At 42.5% G+C, this 20,600-nt stretch overlaps 1 protein-coding gene across 1 annotated transcript in view; it reads left to right on the top strand.

Moving 5' to 3' along the window:
* The window catches only part of trpn1 (transient receptor potential cation channel, subfamily N, member 1), a 222,881-nt gene that overhangs the window by 147,781 nt on the left and 54,500 nt on the right, over positions 1–20,600 (top strand). Inside the window, exons 18-19 of the mRNA XM_063040655.1 lie at positions 712–912; positions 13,691–13,789. Coding sequence (XP_062896725.1) covers positions 712–912; positions 13,691–13,789 — 300 coding nt within the window. The remainder of the gene's footprint in view (positions 1–711; positions 913–13,690; positions 13,790–20,600) is intronic.

Genomic DNA, 20,600 nt, shown 5'->3' on the forward strand with positions numbered 1-20,600 from the left:
GGTATTGTAATATATTTTATGACTGATGCAAAGATAAAAACAAAAAAAAGCACTGAAGATACTCATGATATTATTTATTCATCCACTGATGCTGGCTGACTTGCTGTGTTTTCAGCATTGTCTGTTTATATTTCGTATTTCCACCGTCTGTAGTTTTCTTTTCCATTTACATCTCTGTTGGAATGAAATGGTGGAAATTCAGTAACATTTACCAACCATTCATTCAGATGGCAGTTTTTAAGGAGCAGTTTAATAAACCAAGTGGCAGCAAAGAGCACATAGGGCAGAGCAGCTGTCTCACAGATCCAGTGAGCTAGATTCAATTGGGACCCCTGATCCCGTTAGTGTGCAGATTACATGTTCTCCCTGTGACCATATTGGCTTTCTCTGGGTGCACTAGATCCTCACCACATCTCAAAGAGTTGTGCAGGTTGGTAGGCTAACTAATCACTGTAAATTGTGCCCAGTGTGTGGAGTGGTAGAATCTCGGGGTGGGCAGGTAGACTGATGAGAATGCGGGTAGAATAAAAATGGGATTGATGTAGGATTAGTTTTAATGGGTTGATGAGCTAATGACCGAAGGACCCATTTCCTTGCAGTATCTCTCTGACTCTGGGACATGGGTAGTGTTCTGTGATAATTAGTATGTCAAACACCAGGTCCTGCAGTACTTCTGTAAAGTGTGGTGCTTCTTTTTGGTTTATTCTACAGCATGGTAAAGCTGGGCTTCACTTGGCAGCAGAGAACGGTCATGATCAGATCTCAGATATCCTGCTCTGGCACAAGGCCTTTGTCAATGCCAAAACTAAGCTCGGCTTGACACCACTGCACCTGGGAGCACAGAATGGTTACAACAGGCTGGTAAAGCTTCTGGTAGAGACCCATGCCGCCAGCATTGATGCACTCTCTCTGGTAAGTCACTTACAACGGGTTAATCGTATCTCCAGATTATAGCTGGCTAAAAGCACACACATTGCATCAGCAGATAATGGGCACCCTTGGTACTCAAGGACATGACTAGACTAGGCTGACCACAATGTCTTCACATTATGGAGGAAACATCAGGGCAACCAACAAAAAGTGAAAGAAGGAAATCACAGAGGCTCGTAGATATCCTCCCAAGACCTGAAGAAATGAATAGGTCGATTGCCTTTGTTACTAATATGACACGGGAGACTATTCAGCCCATCAGGTTAATGTCAGCTCCAAACAGAGGAATGTCATGTCTCATTCCTCTTTTCTTTAGCATTGTGGCTCATTCTTATTCAAATGCCCTTGCTATCTACCTTATGAGGTAACTTATAGTTAACCACATCTTCGGACTGTGAGAAGAAACCAGGGCATCCAGCAGAAATACTGTACATGGTTCCATAAACTCCACACAGGCAGCACACGAAGATAGGACTGAACCCACATCATGGAGTTATGAGGCAACTGCTGATATATCACTGGTGAGCTTTGAATGGTTTATCAAATTAAACATTAATAAAACCCAAATGAGCTGGGACGTAGCACCCGAAATTGGGTGAAATGGTACTTGATCTGGGATGATGTCTGCACACAGTCACCAGGCCGTTCCAACAGACATGATAACTTTAAACAGCCCAATAAAACTGGAATTGGAATTGGCATTGGTTTATTATTGTTGCATGTACCGAGGTAGAGTGAAAAGCTCGTCTTGCGTACTGTTCATACAGATCAAGTCATTGCACAATGCAGCAAGGTAGTATAAGGCAAAGCTATAACAGAATGCAGAATTAACTGCAACAGCTACACAGAATGTGTGTTGCAGTTATAATTAGGGAGAAAGATCATAATGAGATAGATTGGGAGGTCAAGAGAATATCTTGAAAAGGCAACAGCATGAAATGCTCCAGTTAAGATGGCACCAGTATGCAACGCTCCCTTGGTCGACATCTTCTAGATAGTTCACAAAAATAGCTTTCCTACTTCCTTTACGTCTATTTTTCACCTTAAATGTGTTTCTGGGACCGTCAGAGCCTGTGATTTGCAGCTTGGAGATCATTTGAGTGATCCAGCGCTTTGCTGGCTCTGAGAAAGTTCCGCGAAGCAAGCACATACTGGGATGGCCTCACTGCAAAGAAACTTCGAGATGGGGTGTGAGTCGATGTTCGACTCCATCTCGCTGTATAAAGCGTCCACTAATCGCTGATTAAAGCTTCGAGGAAGGCTGAGACATTGAGGCGAATGCAGAAGGCAAGCGAGAGTTTCAGCACTGACTGCCTGTCTTCTGATCGCTGCCAGAGGAGTCTGTGAACGGCCATTTGCAGTGTGGCAGGCGAGAAGGCCTCTCTGCCTCATGTGGTGTCCCTCTCTTTTGATGAATGTCGGTGATATCAGGGGATGGGATCGTGCTTCTGCCTGTATGGGTTGGACTGTTGTGTTTATGGATTGCGGACTTTTTCAAAATTACGGTTTTTATATTCTGTGTTTTTTATCGCCCATTCCTTTTCGGTTTGGTTGTGCAAGGGAAGGGTGTTTGGGGGTTGATGTTCTTCTAGTATTCTGTTAGTTTTTGTGTGGGGCAGGATTGTTTCTGGGGGTCGATGTTCTTGTTCCATTTTGTACGAGAGAGGGGATTTTTTGGGTCGGGGGTGTTGATGATCGGGACGCCGTTCTTTTTTGCACAGGGGGAGCAGTGGGTTTGACGTTTCACTCTAAGTGACTTTCATGTTCTTTCTTTGTTTTGTGGCCACCTGGAGAAATACAGATTTCAGAGTTGTATATGGATGCATGCTTTGATTTAAAAAAATAAACTTTTGACCCTTGATCTTATCTACGGGAATCACTCAATAGTTATAACAGTAGGGTAGAAGGTGTCCTTGAACCTGGTGGTACTAGTTTTCAGGTTTATCCAGTCAAGCTCAAAGTCTCATTGCTGTGGTCAATCCATGATATGAGTACACTTATTCAAATTGTTCAGTGAATCTTTTAGAATGAATGAGATAGTGCTTACATAGATCAGCAACTTCTAGAAAAAGATATGCCCTGATTCATTCAGGTAAGGATATTAACCTTCTGTCCTAGTACTCAGATTCTTTAAGGTTGTTGTCGTCGGGAATGGTAGTGGGGATAAGCTCTCACTACCTGTTAAGTGCTCCCAGTGGCACGCATCTCAAATAGCCTCTGTCGACTAAGTCTTTCATGTGTGGCTTAGCTACTAAGCCCAGTAGAACTATTTCTACTGATAGGAGAAGGGACAAAGGCAGGTTACTAGATCTGAAATCCAGTTACTTCGGGCAGCTGGGGCACTGTGGTTGGCAGCTCATCCAGAAAGAAAGCTCTGATCACAAACTTCCACTGCCTTGCGGCTGTACCCACTCATGGGAAAGGCTCCGGAAGTAAACCCAGAGGCAAAATCTGGAGTTGGAGTCCCGAAGGAAGTCCTACGTTAAATGTGTTAAATGCTGACTGGCAACTTTCTGATGCTGCTGGTACCATTCTGTATCAGTCTCTGCCATTCCTTTGGATTCATCAGCAGCGAGGAGAGGGAGAGACTGCTACATGGGCAACAGCTTGCTCTCCATATCACACTGTCCAGGCTTATATACTGGCTAGATTACACATAGACAGCTGGAATGCAACATCCATGTTTGACCCTGACTGACGGAGAGACCTAGTACTCAGCATGAATTTCACCTCTTTTCTGTCTTCCATGCTACACTCCACAGGCATAAAAATCTGGCACAAACGGACCCATAAACAGCAGATAGCTGAACGGTCTTGATGGAACTGTGAGGTAGGAGATGCACAATCCAGTCCACTTTGCCCGATTGGGTTTGTCTTCGCTCCGTTCATTTCTAAATTATATTTTCCCATGAATTTTCAAGTAAGCTGACGATGGGACAGCTAGACCGCAGGAACCTCATGCACCTAGATGATAAAAATAGAACTGTGGTCAGCTTTAACAAATAACAATAATATTTTCCATGTGGATTGTACTGTGCACTTCCAAATTTATCAATTGTTGAAATATGGAAGAAGAATTCTGTGTTCAGCCACACTTTATATTTGCATGTTCAGCACTTCTGTATTTGTTGCCAATCAGCTTTAACACGACAGACCTAAAATGAATTTCTAGGAAGTTACCTTCTCAGCTACTGAGACTAAAGGGTTGAGAAATAGATACTGAGACAAAATAGTGAATTTAAATAGGTGAATTCAGTGCCAAATCAAGTGCAAATAGAGAAATAGAAAATTGAATGCCTACAAATAGAAAAAGAAAAAGGAGTAAGAAACAAAATGGAGCATATGCTGGTTTTAAAATCTCAACAAGACAAGAATGTGACACCAGTCCACCAGTTTTCCATTCACTAGACAAGAGATGTTGTTTGGCAGTCATTAAAATCATCATGGTTTTGAAAGGAAACTTTTCCTATTAATTACAAGAATTAATTTTCTGTGGTGAGTTTCATGATCAATGTGACCTGGGAAGATTAAGCACTGTACGCTAACATAAAAGAAATTCTGGTCAGTCATTTAGTAAAGAAGACATGACATTGTGAGGCAGAGAATAAAGGCTGATTTATACTTCTGCGTAGGCTCTATGCAAGTGGCCTACGCCGTTGTGAGCATTTATACTTGTGCGTTGGTGTGTCTGTGTCGCTCTGCAATTCACCGCCAAAACGCTAGATGCCACTGTGTTGAGTTTCTTCGTGTTGAGTTTCTTTGTGTACTTCAAACAATGGCGACTGAAACTGAGCGTTATCATGTTGGAGTTGGAGCTAATAAATGTTGAACAAGAGTTACCTTTATTGAAATTACTGCTATGCAGAAAAGAGAGAAAACGTCAGGGGAGATGGTGTGTACGACCATTGAACGGATTGAGGCAGAAGGAGGGTGAATTTTCTGTGCTTGTCCGGCCACTGAGAGACATGGACGAGGAAATGCATTTCAAATATTTTCAGATGTTGGCAGGTAGATTTGATGATTTGGTTCATCGTCTCCAAGCGGACCAATCACAGTTGTTGCGGTCTGTGACACGCAGTTACATTATTGGGGAGGTGCGCGTCAGGCTACGGCGTAGGGTACGCGGCAAGCCATACCTACGTCGTAGATTCGACACAGAAGGTGTAAATTGGCCTTAAGCCCTTCTGTCCTTGTAGTGTTCTGTCAAGTGAAGCCATGCAAGTCCATTCTTCCTGCAGCTGGTGCAGAGGGTGGTTTGGAAGTACGACTCTTGCTCGTCTATTTAATACAAGGTGATCCATGTTGGTACAAATACAGATTTCTTTTTAAAGTCAAAATCTCTTCTAAACGTGAAGTGAAAATATTTTATGATCTGCAGTTTTCTATGAACACTTGCCAAGATTTAAACTATATATAGAGCAGTGAAGTGCGACATTTAGCTTTAAAAATAGATTATGTTGATGTTGACTTAGTGACGTTGGTATTTCATTGTGCTTAGATAAGATGATTCCCCGAAGACTTTTCAAATCTTAGAGTTTGGAACCCTGAGAAGCTGAAAGACACTTTCCCAGAGAAAAGCCAGTGGATGACTCGATCCTCCTTATGACACAGTGCAGGAATGAACAAGTTACATATCGGAAAGACTTGCAACAGTTGGTATTCATTAGCACTGTAGCCAAATAGCTGCACTGTAAGTACTGTCAGGGGTCCCCAGTTGTGAAGCAGCTGCATCTCTTCAGACATCTTAATAAGCTGTCAAATGTATACGTGCAGAAAGCACTGATCTAGAGATTTTCATTGAAGTTTGCTCTGCCTGGGTAATTTCTATTATGGGATGTTTTATGAATGTCAAGGACTGTGTTACTCAGGGTGATCAAACACTGGTGTATTTCCTGCATGTTCACCCTGACTTTCTCATAACCTGACAAATATTTTGTAAAGATTCATCATGAATTCCTTGCGGAAGAACGTTCTGCCAAATCCAAGGTTAAACAGAGTAGGATATATTAGCTGGATGTATTGTTACACTTTGTTTTTATACACTGTTATAACAATTGTGATCCTCCAGTTCTTAAGATACAAGCCTGAATCTCTGGACATTTAGAAGATTATGGCCAATATTCCAAGCTTCTTTCCGCAGCAATCTAGAACAGAACTATCTGGGTAGTTTTAAACACAAGGAAGTTTGTGGGTGCTGGCTATCTAAAGCAACGCACACAAAATGCTGCAGGAACTCAACAGGTCAGGCAGCAACTGTGGAAATGAATACATAGTCGACATTTCAGCCCGAGACCCTTCTTCCAGATTAACTATAAATTAACTATCTGGATAGTCAATGTATTCATTTTGAGTCTTGCTAACCTCCTGGTATCTCCTTATCAATTTTTAGCCCATGCAATATCTCACCATACTTTCCTTTACCAGCATCTTCTTTATGAGTGCAAACTGTGATAAAATATACAATCAGTACCCTTTACCTCCATGAGTAAATCTTTTCCTTGGCTCCTGAGCAACTCCATCTCTCATCTTACTCTGAACAGTCCGGTTGAATATTTTTGGATTTTCTTTCAAGTTTGCTGATAATGTTTTCTAATACTCTTTCTTATTTTCATTTCTACTACCCCCTAAGCTTTCCATAATCAGCTCGAGTATTGCTCGTGTTAAAAAATCTAAAAAACTATACTTTCTCTGAAGCTGCGGTGGCTGTGTAGAGACACGATAGAAGTTTTCAAATTATGAGAGTTTATGCTGCTGATGCTATAGACAGGCGATATCTTTTTCAAAGGGTTGAAATACATAACACTGTCCTTACATTTACTTGGGCCATTTCTGACAATTCCCTCCCTTTCTTGATCTGTCTGCATCCATCTCCGGAGACAAACTGTCAACAAACATAGTTTGTAAACATACTGATTCCCATGGTTATCTTGACTATACGTTCATTTAGCATTCATTGCAAGAGGTCTAGAATACAAGAACAGGCTTTATAAAGCACTGGTGAAGCCTCACCTTGAAGAAAAGATGTGTTGGCATTGGAGAGGGTTCAGATGAGGTTCACAGGATGATTCCGGGATTGAAAAGGGTTATCATATGAGAAACGTTTGATAGCTCTGGGTATGTACTTGCTGGAATTTAGAAGGATAGGGGGGGATTTTATTGAAACCTTTCGAATATTGAAGGGCCTAGACAGAGTAGATGTGGAAAGGATGTTTCCCATGGTGGGGGAGTCGAGGACAAGAGGGCACAGCCTAGGATAGAGGGGCATCCATTTAAAACAGAGATGCAGAGAAATTTTTTTAGCCAGAGGGTGTGAATTTGTGGAATTTGTCACCACATGCAACTGTGGAAGCTAGATCATTGAGTGTGTTTAGGACAGAGCTTGATAGGTTCTTGATCGGATATGGCATCAAAGGTTATGGGGAGAAGGCCAGGGAGTGTGTCTGAAGAGGGGAAAAAAGGATCAGCCATGATTGGATGGCGGAGCAGACTCAATGGGTCAAATGACTAATTCTGCTCTTCTGTCTTATGGTCTATACCTCTTGCCACCCTGTTTGCTGTAAAAATGCTATTCCCTTTTCTCAGTTCCTTCATCTCCACTGCATCTGTTCCCAGGATTCGGCTTTCCATTCCAGGACATCAGAGATGTCCTCCTACTTTTCAAAGAACAGCGTTTTCCTCTGTCTTTGATTGGATTACTGTGCAGATGCAGCTCCTTAGAAACTGTGTTAAGGAACTGGAACCTTCGGCTTGTTAGATTAAGTTAGGAGGTGATAGACAGAAGCTACAGAGAGCTAGTCACCCCTAGGCTACAGAAGACAGATAAATGGGTGACTGTCAGGGGAAAGAAGGGAGAACATCAGATAGTGGAGAGCACCCCTGTGGCTATCCCCCTCAAAAGTACTCCATTCTGAGTACTGTTGGCCGGGGAGGGGGGGATCGACCTACCTGGGGGAAGCAACAGCCGTCGTGCCTCTGGCATTGAGTCTGGCCCTGTGGCTCAGAAGAGTAGGGAACTGAAGAGGATGGCAGCAGTAATAGGGAACTCTATAGTTAGGGGGACAGATAGGCAATTCTGTAGATGCAAAAAGGAAACACAGAAGTTAATTTGCCTCCCAGATGCCAGGATCCACAATGTTTCTGAAAGTGTCCTCAATATCCTGAAAAGGCAGTGGGTGAGCAGCTAGAAGTCGTGGTACATATTGGTACAAACAACATAGGTAGAAAAAGGAAGGAGGTCCTGAAAACAGAATACAGAGAGTTAGGAAGGAAACTGAGAAACAGGACCTCAAGGGTAGTAATCTCAAGTCTGCTGCCTGTGCTGCCTGACGGAAAGGATAGGAATAGAATGAGGTGGCAGATAAATGCACGGCTGTAAGAATTGGAGCAAGGGGCAGGGATTCAGATTTCTGAATAATTGGGACCACTTCTGGACAGATGGAACCTGTACAAATAGGGACAGGTTGCACTTGAATCTGAGGGGAACCAATATTCTTGAGGGCAGGTTGGTTTAAACTAATATGGCAGGGGAATGGGAACCAGGATGATAGAGCTGAGGATGAGCCATCAGGTTTACAAGTAGATGTTGAGTATAACATGAATGTAAGGAAGGACAAATCAATGACTGAGTACAAATGCAGACAGATGAAAGAGTTAAATTGTACCACAGCGGCAAAATTCAAAAGGGCGAAGAATGCAGGACTGAAAGTGCTGTATTTCAATGCATGTAGCATTCGGAATAAGGTTGACAAACTCATGGTGCAAGTAGAGATTGGTTGGTATGATGTTGTGGGCATCACTGAGTCATGGCTGAAAGAAGGCCAGAATTGGGAGCTTAATGTCAAAGGACATTGGAAGGACAGGCAGGAAGGCATAGTGTGCCTCTGTTAGCAAGATATGGAATTACATCTTTAGAAAGAGATGACATGGGGTCAGAGAATGTTGAAACTTTGTGGGTGAGCTTAAGAAACTGCAAGGGTAAAAAAATCATTATGGGAATAATATATAGGCCTCCAAATAGTAGCCGAGATGTGGAATTGAGATTGCAAAGGGAGCTGGAAAATGCATGTAATAAGGGTAATGACAGATCTGTAATGGGGGACTTCAATATGCAAGGGGATTGGGAAAATCAGGTTGGTGTCAGATCGCAAGAGAGGGAATTCATTGAATGCCCACGAGATGGTTTTTTAGAGCAACTTGTGCTTGAGCCTACTAGGGGAAAGGTTCTGAAATTGGGTGTTGTGTAATAACTCGGATCTTATTAGGAAGCTTCAAGTAAAGGAACCCTTAGAAAGCAGTGATCATAATATGATTAAATTCATACTGCAATTTGAGAGGGGGAAGCATAAATCACCTGTATCAGTATCACAATGGAATAAAGGGAATTACAAGGCATGAGAGAGGAGCTTTCCCAGGTGGACTGGAGGAGGATAATGGCAGGGATGATGGCAGAGCAGAGGCAGCTAAAATTTCTAGGAGGAGTTCACTAGGCGCAGGATAGATATGTCCCACAGAAGAAGTTCTCAAATGGTCGGGGTAGGCAACCGTGGTTGATAGGGGAAGTAAAGGACTGCATAAAAGCCATGGAAAGGGCATACTATATAAGCAGAAAAAGTGAGTGGGAAATTAGCTGATTGGAAAGCTTTTAAAATCCAACTAAAAACAACTAAAAACAACTATAAGAAGGGAAAGGATGAAATATGAGGGCAAACTAGTCAATAATATAAAGCAGGATTCTAAAAGTTTTTTTCCACACAGGAAATTGCTTATCAAGATAAAATCCTATGGTATTACAGGAAAGATACTGGCATGGATAGAGGAATGGCTGACAGACTGGAAGTAGTGAATGGGAATAAAGGGGGCCTTTTCTGGTTGGCTGCCAGTGGTTAGTGGTGTTCCTCAGGGGTCAGAATTAGGACCGCTAATTTTCGCATTGTTTGTCAATAATTTAGATAATGGAATTGATGGTTTTGTGACAACATTTGCAGATACCCAGGCTGTAAAAATAGGGGACAAGCTCTCATCTACAATCACTCTGAGCACCGGTGCCCCACAGGACTGTGTACTCAGCCCCCTGCTCTACTCACTGTACACCCATGATTGTGTAGCCAAGTTTCCAATGAACCCAATATATAAGTTTGCTGATGACACTACAATTGTAGGCCATATCTCAGGTAATGATGAGTTTGAGTACAGAGAGGAAATTAAGAACCTGGTGGCATGGTGCGAAGACAATAACCTATCCCTCAATGTCAGCAAGATGAAGGAATTGGTTGTTGACTTCAGAAGGAGTAGCATGGCCCCATTTACATCGGTGTTGTGCAAGTGGAACAGGTCAAAAGCTTTAAGTTCCTCGGGGTCAATATCACAAATGACCTGACTTGGTCCAACCAAGCAGAGTTCACTGCCAAGAGGGCCCACCAGCTCCTTTACTTCCTGAGAAAGCTAAAGCAATTTGGCCTGTCCCCTAAAACACTCACTAATTTTTATAGATGCACCATAGAAAGCATTCTTCTAGGGTGCATCACAACCTGGTATGGAAGTTGTCCTGTCCAAGACAGGAAGAAGCTGCAGAAGATCGTGAACATGGCAGCACATCACACAAACCAATCTTCCGTCCGTGGACTCACTTTACACCGCACGCTGTCGGAGCAGTGCTGCCAGAATAATCAAGGACAGGACCCACCCAGCTAACATATTTTTCGTCCCTCTTCCCTCTGGGAGAAGGCTCAGGAGCTTGAAGACTCATACGGCCAGATTTGGGAACAGCTTCTTTCCAACTGTGATAAGACTGTTGAAGGGATCCTGACCCGGATCTGGGCCGTACCCTCCAAATATCCGGACCTGCCTCTTGGTTTTTTTGCACTACCCTACTTTCCCTTTTCTATTTTCTATTTCTATTTATGATTTATAATTTAAGTTTTTAATATTTACTATCGATTTGTACTCCAGGGAGCGCGAATCGCAGAATCAAATATTGCTGTGATGATTATACGCTCTACTATCAATTGTTTGGCGACAGTAAAGTAAAGTAAAGATGATACGAAGATAGGTAGAGGAGTAGGTAGTGCTGAGGAAGCAATGTGATTGCAGCAGGTCTTAGACAAATGGGAAGAATGGGCAAAAAAGTGGCAGATGGAATACAGTGTTGGGAAATGTATGATAATGCATTTTGGTAAAAGGAATAATAGTGCAGACTATTATTTAAATGGGGAGAAAATTCAAATATCAGAGGTGCAAAGGAACTTAGGAGGCCTTACGCAAGACTCCCAGAAGGTTAATTTACAGATTGAGTCTGTGGTAAAGAAGACGAATGCAATGTTGGCATTCATTTCAAGGAGAATAAATTATAAAAGCAAGGAGATAAACTTGAGCCTTTATAAGACACTACTCAGGCCGTACTTGGAGTATTGTCAACAGTTTTTGGCCCCATATCTCAGAAAGGATGTGCTGTCATTGGAGAGAATCCTGAGGAAGTTCACGAGGATGATTCCGGGAATGAAGGGGTTATCATATGAGGAGTGTTTGGCAGCTTCGGGTCTGTATCCACTGGAATTGAGAAGAATGTGTGGAGATCTCATTGAAACCTACCGAATGTTGAAAAGACTCAGTAAGGTGGATATGGAGAGGATTATTCCTCTGGTGGGGGTACCAGAACCAAAGGGCACAACCTCAAAACTGAGGAGTGACTTTTTAGAACAGAGGTAAGGAGGATTTATTTTAGCCAGTGGGTGGTGGATCTGTGGAATGCTTTGCCAGAGACTGCAGTGGAGGCCAAGTCCGTAGATATATTTAAAGCGAAATTTGATAGTTTCCTAATTGGTCAGGGCATCAAAGGATATGGCGAGGTGTATGGGTTTGAGTGGGATCCAGGATCAGCCATGATGGAATAGCAGAGCAAACTCAACTGGCTGAATGGCCAAATTCTGCTCCTATGTCTTATGGTCTCTCTGCTTTCCAGAGGGATCACTCCCTCCGTGATTCCCTTGCCCATTCATCCCTCCCCACCTATCTCCCTCCCAGCACATATCCCTGCAAGTGCCCTTGCAAATCTGCGGGGGTCTTCTACTGTGTCCGGTGCTCCCGATGCGGCCTCCTCTACATTGTTGAGACCCATTGTAATTTGGGGGACCACTTCATCGAGCAGCTCCGCTTCAGTCACCAAAAGCAGAATTTCCCAGTGGGCAAGCAATTTTATTCCCATTCTGACATGCCCTTCTCTTGTGCCAAGAGGAGGCCACCCACAGAGTGAAGGAGCAGCACCTTATATTCCATCTGGGTAGCCTCCAACCTGATGGCTTATCGTTTTCTCCTTCTGTTAAAAAAAAATTGCCCTCTCCTGATCCCCACACTGGCCTCTCAATTTCCCTGGGTCCCCTCCTCCTCCTCTCCTTTCTCCTGTAGTCCACTCTCCTATCCTATCAGATTCCTTCCTCTCCCACCCACCTGGCCTCACCTATCTCCGTCTAGCTATCCTCCTTTCTCTACCCACCTTTTCATTCTGGCATCTTCCCCCCTTCCTCTTCCTTTCCAGTCCTGAAGAGGGTTCTCAGCCCAAAACATCAACTGTTTATTAATTTCCGTAGATGCTGCCTGACTAGCTGATTTCCTCCAGCATTCTGTGTGTGTTACTTTTGAAATATATAGTATTAGAAGACATGTATTTGAGATTAAAGGAGAAAAGTTCAAAGGCAATGTGCAGGGCAAGTCATTTTTACACGAGAGTGATAGGTGTCTGGAATGCGTTAGCAATGAGGCAGATATGATAGAAGTTTTTAAGAGGTTCTCTGATCGGCACATGATTATGCAGATGAATAGGTACACGAATATACAAAGATGGCGGGATCTGGACCACGTTCAGGCAGGAGGGATTAGCTTAATGAGACATCATTAGCTTAATTAATGTGACACCAGATCACGGGTCAAAGGTTTGTTCCTGGCTGTGTTGTTCTATTTTCTAACATCTGTCATTTGTCCTTTCTTTACAGAATGTTCTGACTATAATTACCCAAATCTCCTAATGTGTTTTGATGTGTATAGATTGTACTGAACCTACTCATCCTTAGAGTCAGATATGTGTTCAATTACTGATGTGGCACCAGAATTGGAACTGGTGCCACAGAGCTCCAGTGACCTGTGTTCAGTTCTGACCTCTGGTCTGTGTGGAATTTGCATGTTCTCCTGGTGGCTGTTCCTTTCAGGTTATCTGGTTTCCTCACACATTCCAAGGATATGCAGTTGATGGGTTAGTTGGCCACTGTAAATGGTGGGTTGTTGAAAGCAAGACATTTGAGAGAAAACTTGTTAGAGGGAAACAATTGAAAAATGGAACGGATGAGATTGCTCTGTAGTGGACCAGCTGAATGATGCCCTTCTCTGTCATAAGAAAATAAAAATACATTGCTCAAGACACTGGAGAGGAATTCCCGCCCCCCCCCCCGCACTGTTACCCCTTGAGTATAGTCAGAATAAATCTGACATGATTAACGTTAAATACTTAGAGAAAATCAGCTGCTTTTTTCATTGAGGTACATGAGACATCTGATCTCACCTTTGCCATCATTGCTGCTCCTGGCATGGGTTCAGTCACCCAACAGAGGCAATAGTGGAAAAAGCTTCAGATCCATCTCTTCATAAAGGGAAAGGCCAAAATTAGGAAAAAAGAAGTAAGATTGGAATGTTTTGTTATTTAAATATGAAAGTGTGAGTAATGATCTGCTCTTATAGTTTCAGATATTAATAATTTATTTTTAAATGCATCTAGTCGAAACGGACACCTCTACACCTGGCAGCAGCAAATGGGCAGCTTGATGTCTGCAACACTTTACTCAAGATGAAGGCAGATGCAAATGCCACTGATATCGTAAGTGGACTGAAAACTATTTGATCCAAATATTGCCCGGCGAAACTGAAGCCAAATTCCAAAGAAGCTTCCTGAGTATAATAAGTTACTCCTAAATTCAAATCAATAACTTTTATTCATTCAGATCTTTAAAACAGTCCGGGCACTCCAGAAGGGTGTAAACAAACTGAAACCCTGAGCTGAGGTGTGGCAAGGTGCCTCACTACTCCACTGACCCTGGTTCAATCATGTTCTTCCCCCCCCCCCCCCCCAACATCCCAGAGATAAGCTGGTCACTTGAAATTATTCTCCTAATGCAGCTGAATGATGCACTCTGGGAGGAGGAGTTATAAGACTAGTGTAAATGGATGCTTGATGGTTTGCACAGACTTGGTCAGCCTGTTTCTCAATGATAACTCCATATAAAAGGAAATTAGGACAGGTGACCAAAAGCTTGAAGAAGTTTTTAGCAAGAAAAAAAAGTGAATTCCAAAATGCAGGGATTGGAGAGATTCAAGCAGACTTCAATTATACTGGTGCCTAAGAAGAACATGGTAACCTGTCTCAATGCCTATCACCCAGTAGCGCTTACGTCCACTGTGATGAATTGTTTTGAAAGGTTGGTGATGAAACATATTAACCCCTACCTGAAAAGCATCTTGGATCAGCAACTTGCCTACCGCACAACAATTCACAGTAGGTTCCATTCCATTGGCTCTTCACTCAACACTGGAACATCTGGATAGCAAAGCTGCATACATCAGGATGCTCTTTATTGACTGTAGCTCAGTATCCAATAGTATCACCCCCTCAAAACTAATCAATAAGCTTCAAGGCTTTGGCCTCAATACCTTCTTGCACAATTGGATCCTGAATCACAGACCCCAGTCAGTTCGGATTGGCAAAAACACCTCCTCCACAATCTCCATCAGCACTGGTGCACCACAAGACTGTGTGCTTTGCCCCCTACTTTACTCACTTTATACTTATGCCTGTGAGGCTAAGCACCATATTTAGGTTTGCCGATGACATCACTGTCGTTGGCCGATTCAAAAGTGGTGATGAATCAACATATAGGAGGGAGATTGAAAATCTAGCTGAGTGGTTCCATAACAAAAACCTCTCACTCAATGTCAGCAAGATCGAGGAACTGATTATTGACTTCAGGAGGAGAAACTGGAGGTCCGTGGTCCACGAGTCAGTCCTCATTGGGGGATCAGAAGTGGGGAGGGTCTTTGGTGTTATCATTTCAGAGCATCAGTTCTTGGACCAGCACATAAGTGCTATTACAACAAAAGCACAGCAGTGCTTCTTCTCCCTTAGAAGTTTGCAAAGATTCGGCATAACATCTAAAACTTTAATAAACTTCTATAGATGTGTGGGGGAGATATATTTTTTCTGGCTGATTCACAATCTGGTGTGGAAACACCAATGCCCTTGAACAGAAAATTCTCCAAAAAGCCTGACCCAGCCAAGATGGGTAAAGCCCTCCCCTCCATTGAGTACATCTACATGGAGCACTGTCGCAGGAAAGCAGCATCCATCATCAAGGACCTCCACCATCCAGGCCATGCTCTCTTCTCACTGCTGCCATCAGGAAGAAGGTTCCGGAATCCTCAGGACATGCACCAGGTTCAGGAACAGTTATTGCCTCTCATCTCACACAAAATACTGGAAGAACTCAGCAGCCATGCGGCATCTAAGGGAAAAAGTACAGTTGACATTTTCGGCCGAAACACTTCAGCAAGACTGGAGAAAAAAAGCTGAGGAGTAGATTTAAAAGGTGGGCGAAGGGGAGAGAGAACGACCAAGTGATAGGTGACACCTGGAGGGGGAGGGATGAAGTAAAGTGCTGAAGTTGATTGATGAGATGGGGTGAGAGAGGGAAAAGGGGATGGGAAATGGAGAAGGGGGGGGATGTTGGGGAGCATTACTGGAAGTTTGAGAAATCAATGTGCATGCCATCAGGTTGGAGGCTACCCAAACAGAATATAAGGTGTTGTTCCTCCAACAATTGTGGCCTCAGCATGACAGTGAAGGAGGCCATGGATGGACATATCGGAATCGGAATGGGAGTGAGAAGTGGAATTAAAATGGGCAGTCATTTTGTGTGTGTTGCTAAGATTTCCAGTATCTGCAGATTTCCTGTTGATTGCCCCTCATCTGTCAGGCTCTTGAACCAAAGGGGATAACTTCATTCAACTTCATCCTCCTCACCTATGAACTCTCTTTCAAGGACTCTTCATCTCATGTTCTCAATATTTATTGCTTATTTTTTTTATTCTTTTGTATTTGCACGGTTAGCTGTCTCTTGCACATTGGTTCATTCTGTTGGGTGCGGTCTTTCATTGATTCTATTGTGTTACTTGAATGCCTACAAGAAAAGGAAGGCATGCAGATACTGACATATAAGTACCTTGATAATAAATTTACTATGAAATTTGAACTTTGGAGAATTGAATACATGGGATAGGACTCAGGGAAGACCAAGATTTAAGAACAAGTGCAAAGTGTTGAACTTTGGCAGAACAGACCAGGTAGGATTTACACAGTGAAAGGAAGGGCACTGAGTTGAGCGGTATAACAAAGGGATCTGGAAATAGTGATCCATAATTCCTTGTAAGTCATGTCATAGGTAAATAGGGTCATGAAGGAAGCATTTGGCATATTGGCCTTCATAAATCAGGGTATTGAGTAAAGGAATTATGTTATGTTAGTTGAATAAGGTGATGGTGAGTTTGAATTTGGAGTATTGTGTGCCATTCTGCTCACTTGAAAGAGAAAATATTTATAAGGATGCTGCCAGGATCTTTGGGACCTGAATTATAAGGAAAGGCTGGATAGGTTAGAAGTTTTATTCGCTTGGAAAGTAGAAGAATAAAGAGAGATTTTACAGAGGTTTACGAAATTATGAAGGGTATAGATAGGGTAAATACATGCAGTCATTTTCCCTTGAGGTTGTGTGAGATTACAACTGGAGGTTATAGATTTAGGGAGATAAGGTAATGTAAGTGTAGAAAGAGCTATTAGTGGAAGTGGTGGATGCAGATTCTATGACAATATTTAAGAGAAGTTTGGATAAGTACATGGATGGGAGGAGTATGGAGGGCTATGGGCCAGATGTTTGTTAGTAAATGGGATTAGGCTGAAAAACAGATCGTCACAGATAGATGGGCCAAAAGGCCTGTTTCTATGCTGTAATGCTCTATAACTCTAAGAAGCGGAGCCCAGTGATTGTGGCAGCTGCCAGAGGTTTACAAGAGGACAAAGGTTTTGAGGAATATGAACCAAGGATGAGTGTTTTAAACGATTAAATATGGACTGCAAGTGGAGAAGTGATAGGTCAATGGAATTTGCATATTAAACCATGGAGAAATTGCAAAGTCAGTGCATTAGGTAATCAAACATAGAGAGTGGGAGTATTTTTTTAAGTAGTGAGAGATTGAAAATGTTTACTGTTTACAGGACCTGGTTATCCTTGAATGCAGATCACTGAGAGTTAATGTAGGACTTCTGGTCAAGATGGCACCTGCGTACAATGCTCCTTCGGTTGACCTCTTCTGGATAGATTATCAAACTGTATATTTCACTTTTTTATGTCTTTTACGTTTTTTTTTGTCTTGGGTGCAGTTCTTGAACAGTTGGAACCAGTGATTTGCTGTTTCGAGACCATTTGTGTGTTCCAGCGCTCTGTAGTCTCTGGGGGGGATTCCGGGACCTGGACCTGAAAGCGAGGAAAGATCCGAGACTTGATCAATTAAATTAGCGAGCTGAATTGAAAAAGTTGTGCGTGGGCTGAATTGAGGTGATGGGGCATCAGCCTGAGAGCATATTGAAGTGCAGGTCGGGTTCGAGAGCAAAGTCTGGGCAATTTTAGAACCGGGCCTGATTGAAAAGGACAGGGTGAGGGGGCCCAAGGAAAGGCACAGGCCAGTTCAAATCACTGCTCTGTGAGGTTTACTCGTCACTGCGTTGAACTTCAACTCGTTACTCTGCAAGGTTTACACATCTCTGCACCGAGCTGTGGCTGTGACATGCAACTATCACAGTGTGGACTCACTTTTGTGAACTTCAGTTCCGAATGCTATTTGGTTACTTTTATTGTTTCCACATTTTCTTTCTCTGCATGTTGGGTGTTTGATGGTCTTCTTTTGTTATAATCAGTCCTATTGGGCTTCTTTGTTTTGAAGCTGCCTGTAAGACAACTCTCAGTGTTGTATAAAGTATACATACTTTGATAATAAGTGTACTTTGAATTTGACTTTGATGATCATACTGCCTTTCGTTTCTTTCTTGGCTTCATGGCTACCCGGAGAAGAAGTACTTCAAGAATTGTATACTTTGATAATAAATGAACCTTTGAACCTTTGAAATATAATTAATTAGGAAGATAAACAGTATGTTTATCTTTGTTTTAAAATCATTATGAGCATAGATAAGATGGATAGTCACAGTCTTTTACCCAAGGTAGAGGAGTCTAAGGATATAGCTTTCAGGTGGAAAGAGGAAAATTCAAAAGGAATCTGAGGGGGCAACTTATTCACACAGAGAATGGTGCATTTCAGAGTCAAAGTCAAAGTAAATTTATTAATAAAATACATATATGTCACTATTGAGATTCATTTTCTCGCAGGCATTTACAGGACGATAAAGAAATTCAATAGTTATAGAGTCTATAGGTTGTGAAGTTGTTTCAGAGTTGAGGTGAGTGAAGTTATCCATGTTGGTTCGGGAGTACCTGGAGAAATGCATGCACTTCTGGTCCCCTTACACCTGGAGTACTGCATGCATTTCTGGTCTCCTTACTTGAGGAAGGATATATTGTCTTTGGAGGGAGTGCAAAGGAGGTTCACTAGGTTGATTCCAGAGATGAGGAGGTTATACTATGAAGAGAGATTGAGTTGCCTGAGACTGAATTTAGAAGAATGACAGGAGATCTTACAGAAACATAAAGTTATGGAAAGGATAGATAAAATAGAGGCAGGAAAATTGTTTCCACTGGTAGGTGAGACTAGAACCAGGGGACATAGCCCCAAGATTTGGGGGAGTAGATTTAGGATGGAGGTGAGGAGGAACTACTTTTCCTAAAGAGTGGTAAGTCTGTGGAATTCTCTGCCTAGTGAAGAAGTGGAGGCTACCTCAGTAAATATACTTAAGACAAGGCTGAATAGATTTTTGTATAGTAGGGGAATTAAGGGCTCTGGGGAAAAGGTAGTTAGGTGGAGATGGGTCCATGGCCCGATCAGCCATGATCTTATTGACTGGCAGAGCAGGCTCGACAGGCCAGAAGGCCTCCTCCTGCTCCTATTTCTTAAGTTCTTATGTTCTTATGAGCCTGATGGATGTAGGGTAATAACTGTTCTTGAACCTCGTGGTGTAGGACCTAAGGCCCCTGTACTTCCTGCTCAACTGCAGCAGTGAAAGGAGAGCTTGGTTCACATGGTGGGGTCCATGATGATGGATGTTGGTTTCTGTTGACAGCACTCTTTGTAAGTGTGCTCAGTAGCGGGGAGAGCTTTGCCTGTGATGGACTAGGCTGTGACTTTTCTCTTCCTGGGCATTGGTGTTTACATATCATGCTGTGATGCCACTATAGTGAGGATACTCTCCACTGTGCATCTATAGAAGTTTGTCAACGTTTTAGATAACATGTTGATTCTACAGTATGCAAACCTTTTAAGAAAGTAGAGACAATGTCATGCCTTCTTGGTGATGTCAATTACGTGTTGGTCCCAGGACAGAAACTTTCAACTGAACCTCTCAATCTCTGCTCCCATAATAAGGACTGGCTCATAGACCTCTAGATTTTCCCTCCTGTAGCCAATAATCAGCGGGCATTGAGTGAGAGGTTGTTGCTGTGCCCCATTCAATAAGACTTTCAGTCTCCTTCCTTCATGTCAGTTTGTCACCACTCTTGATTTGGCCAACAACAACAACATTTATGGAACAAGCTGCCAGAGGAAATGGTACAGATTACAATCGCTTGCAATATTTAAAATACACTTGGACAGGTTTTACATGGGTAGAAAGGTTTTAGAGGAAATGGGCTAAATACAGGCAAGTGGGAGTAGCTCATTTAGGCAACTGGGTTGGCATAGATGCGTTGAGCTGAAGGGCCTGTTTCTATGCCGTAAGCGCTATGAATCTATTACTCATAGATTTGATTAGAATTCTAGAGAAGACGTTGTCCAATTAGGTATGGCCCTGTTGAAACAGTGTTTAGTGTAACATATACAGGTGTGCTCTACCTACTTAAGGACAGATATGCTAATGATAAAGACAGTACAGCAATAGTTCTGTGATGGTTGATTTGTGATATGAAGAAAGTGAACTTGGTGGGGTCTATACTCTCCGAAGTTTAGAAAAATAGGACTTTATCTCATTGAAATGTATAAAATTCTAATGAGGCTTGACAGAATAGATGTGACAATGATGTTTTCTCTGTATTGTCAAGAACCACAGGTCAAAGTCTCAGAATAAAGTTCTGGCCATTCAGGAGAGAGTTGAAATCTAATTCTGCACCCAGTTCATAGTGAATCTCTGGAATTCTCTGCCCAAGAGGGCAATGGAGGGTCAATACTTCAATACATTCAAGGAATAGATTTCAGATATAAAGGAAATCACGAGGTTAGGATTTGATCAGGAGATTAGTGAGAGGTAAAAATAAATAGCCATAATGAAATGGTGAAGCAGGCATGAAGGACTGATTGACCTACCCGTGTTTCTTAAATGGGAGGTAAGCTGAGAGGAAGATGCAGGCAGGTGGTATTAGTTAGATTGGAATCATGGTGTGTACCAATGTGATGGGCCAAGAGCCTGTCGCATACTGCTC

The sequence above is a fragment of the Mobula hypostoma genome, chromosome 1 (assembly GCF_963921235.1).
Source record: "Mobula hypostoma chromosome 1, sMobHyp1.1, whole genome shotgun sequence".
NCBI lineage: Eukaryota > Metazoa > Chordata > Chondrichthyes > Myliobatiformes > Myliobatidae > Mobula > Mobula hypostoma.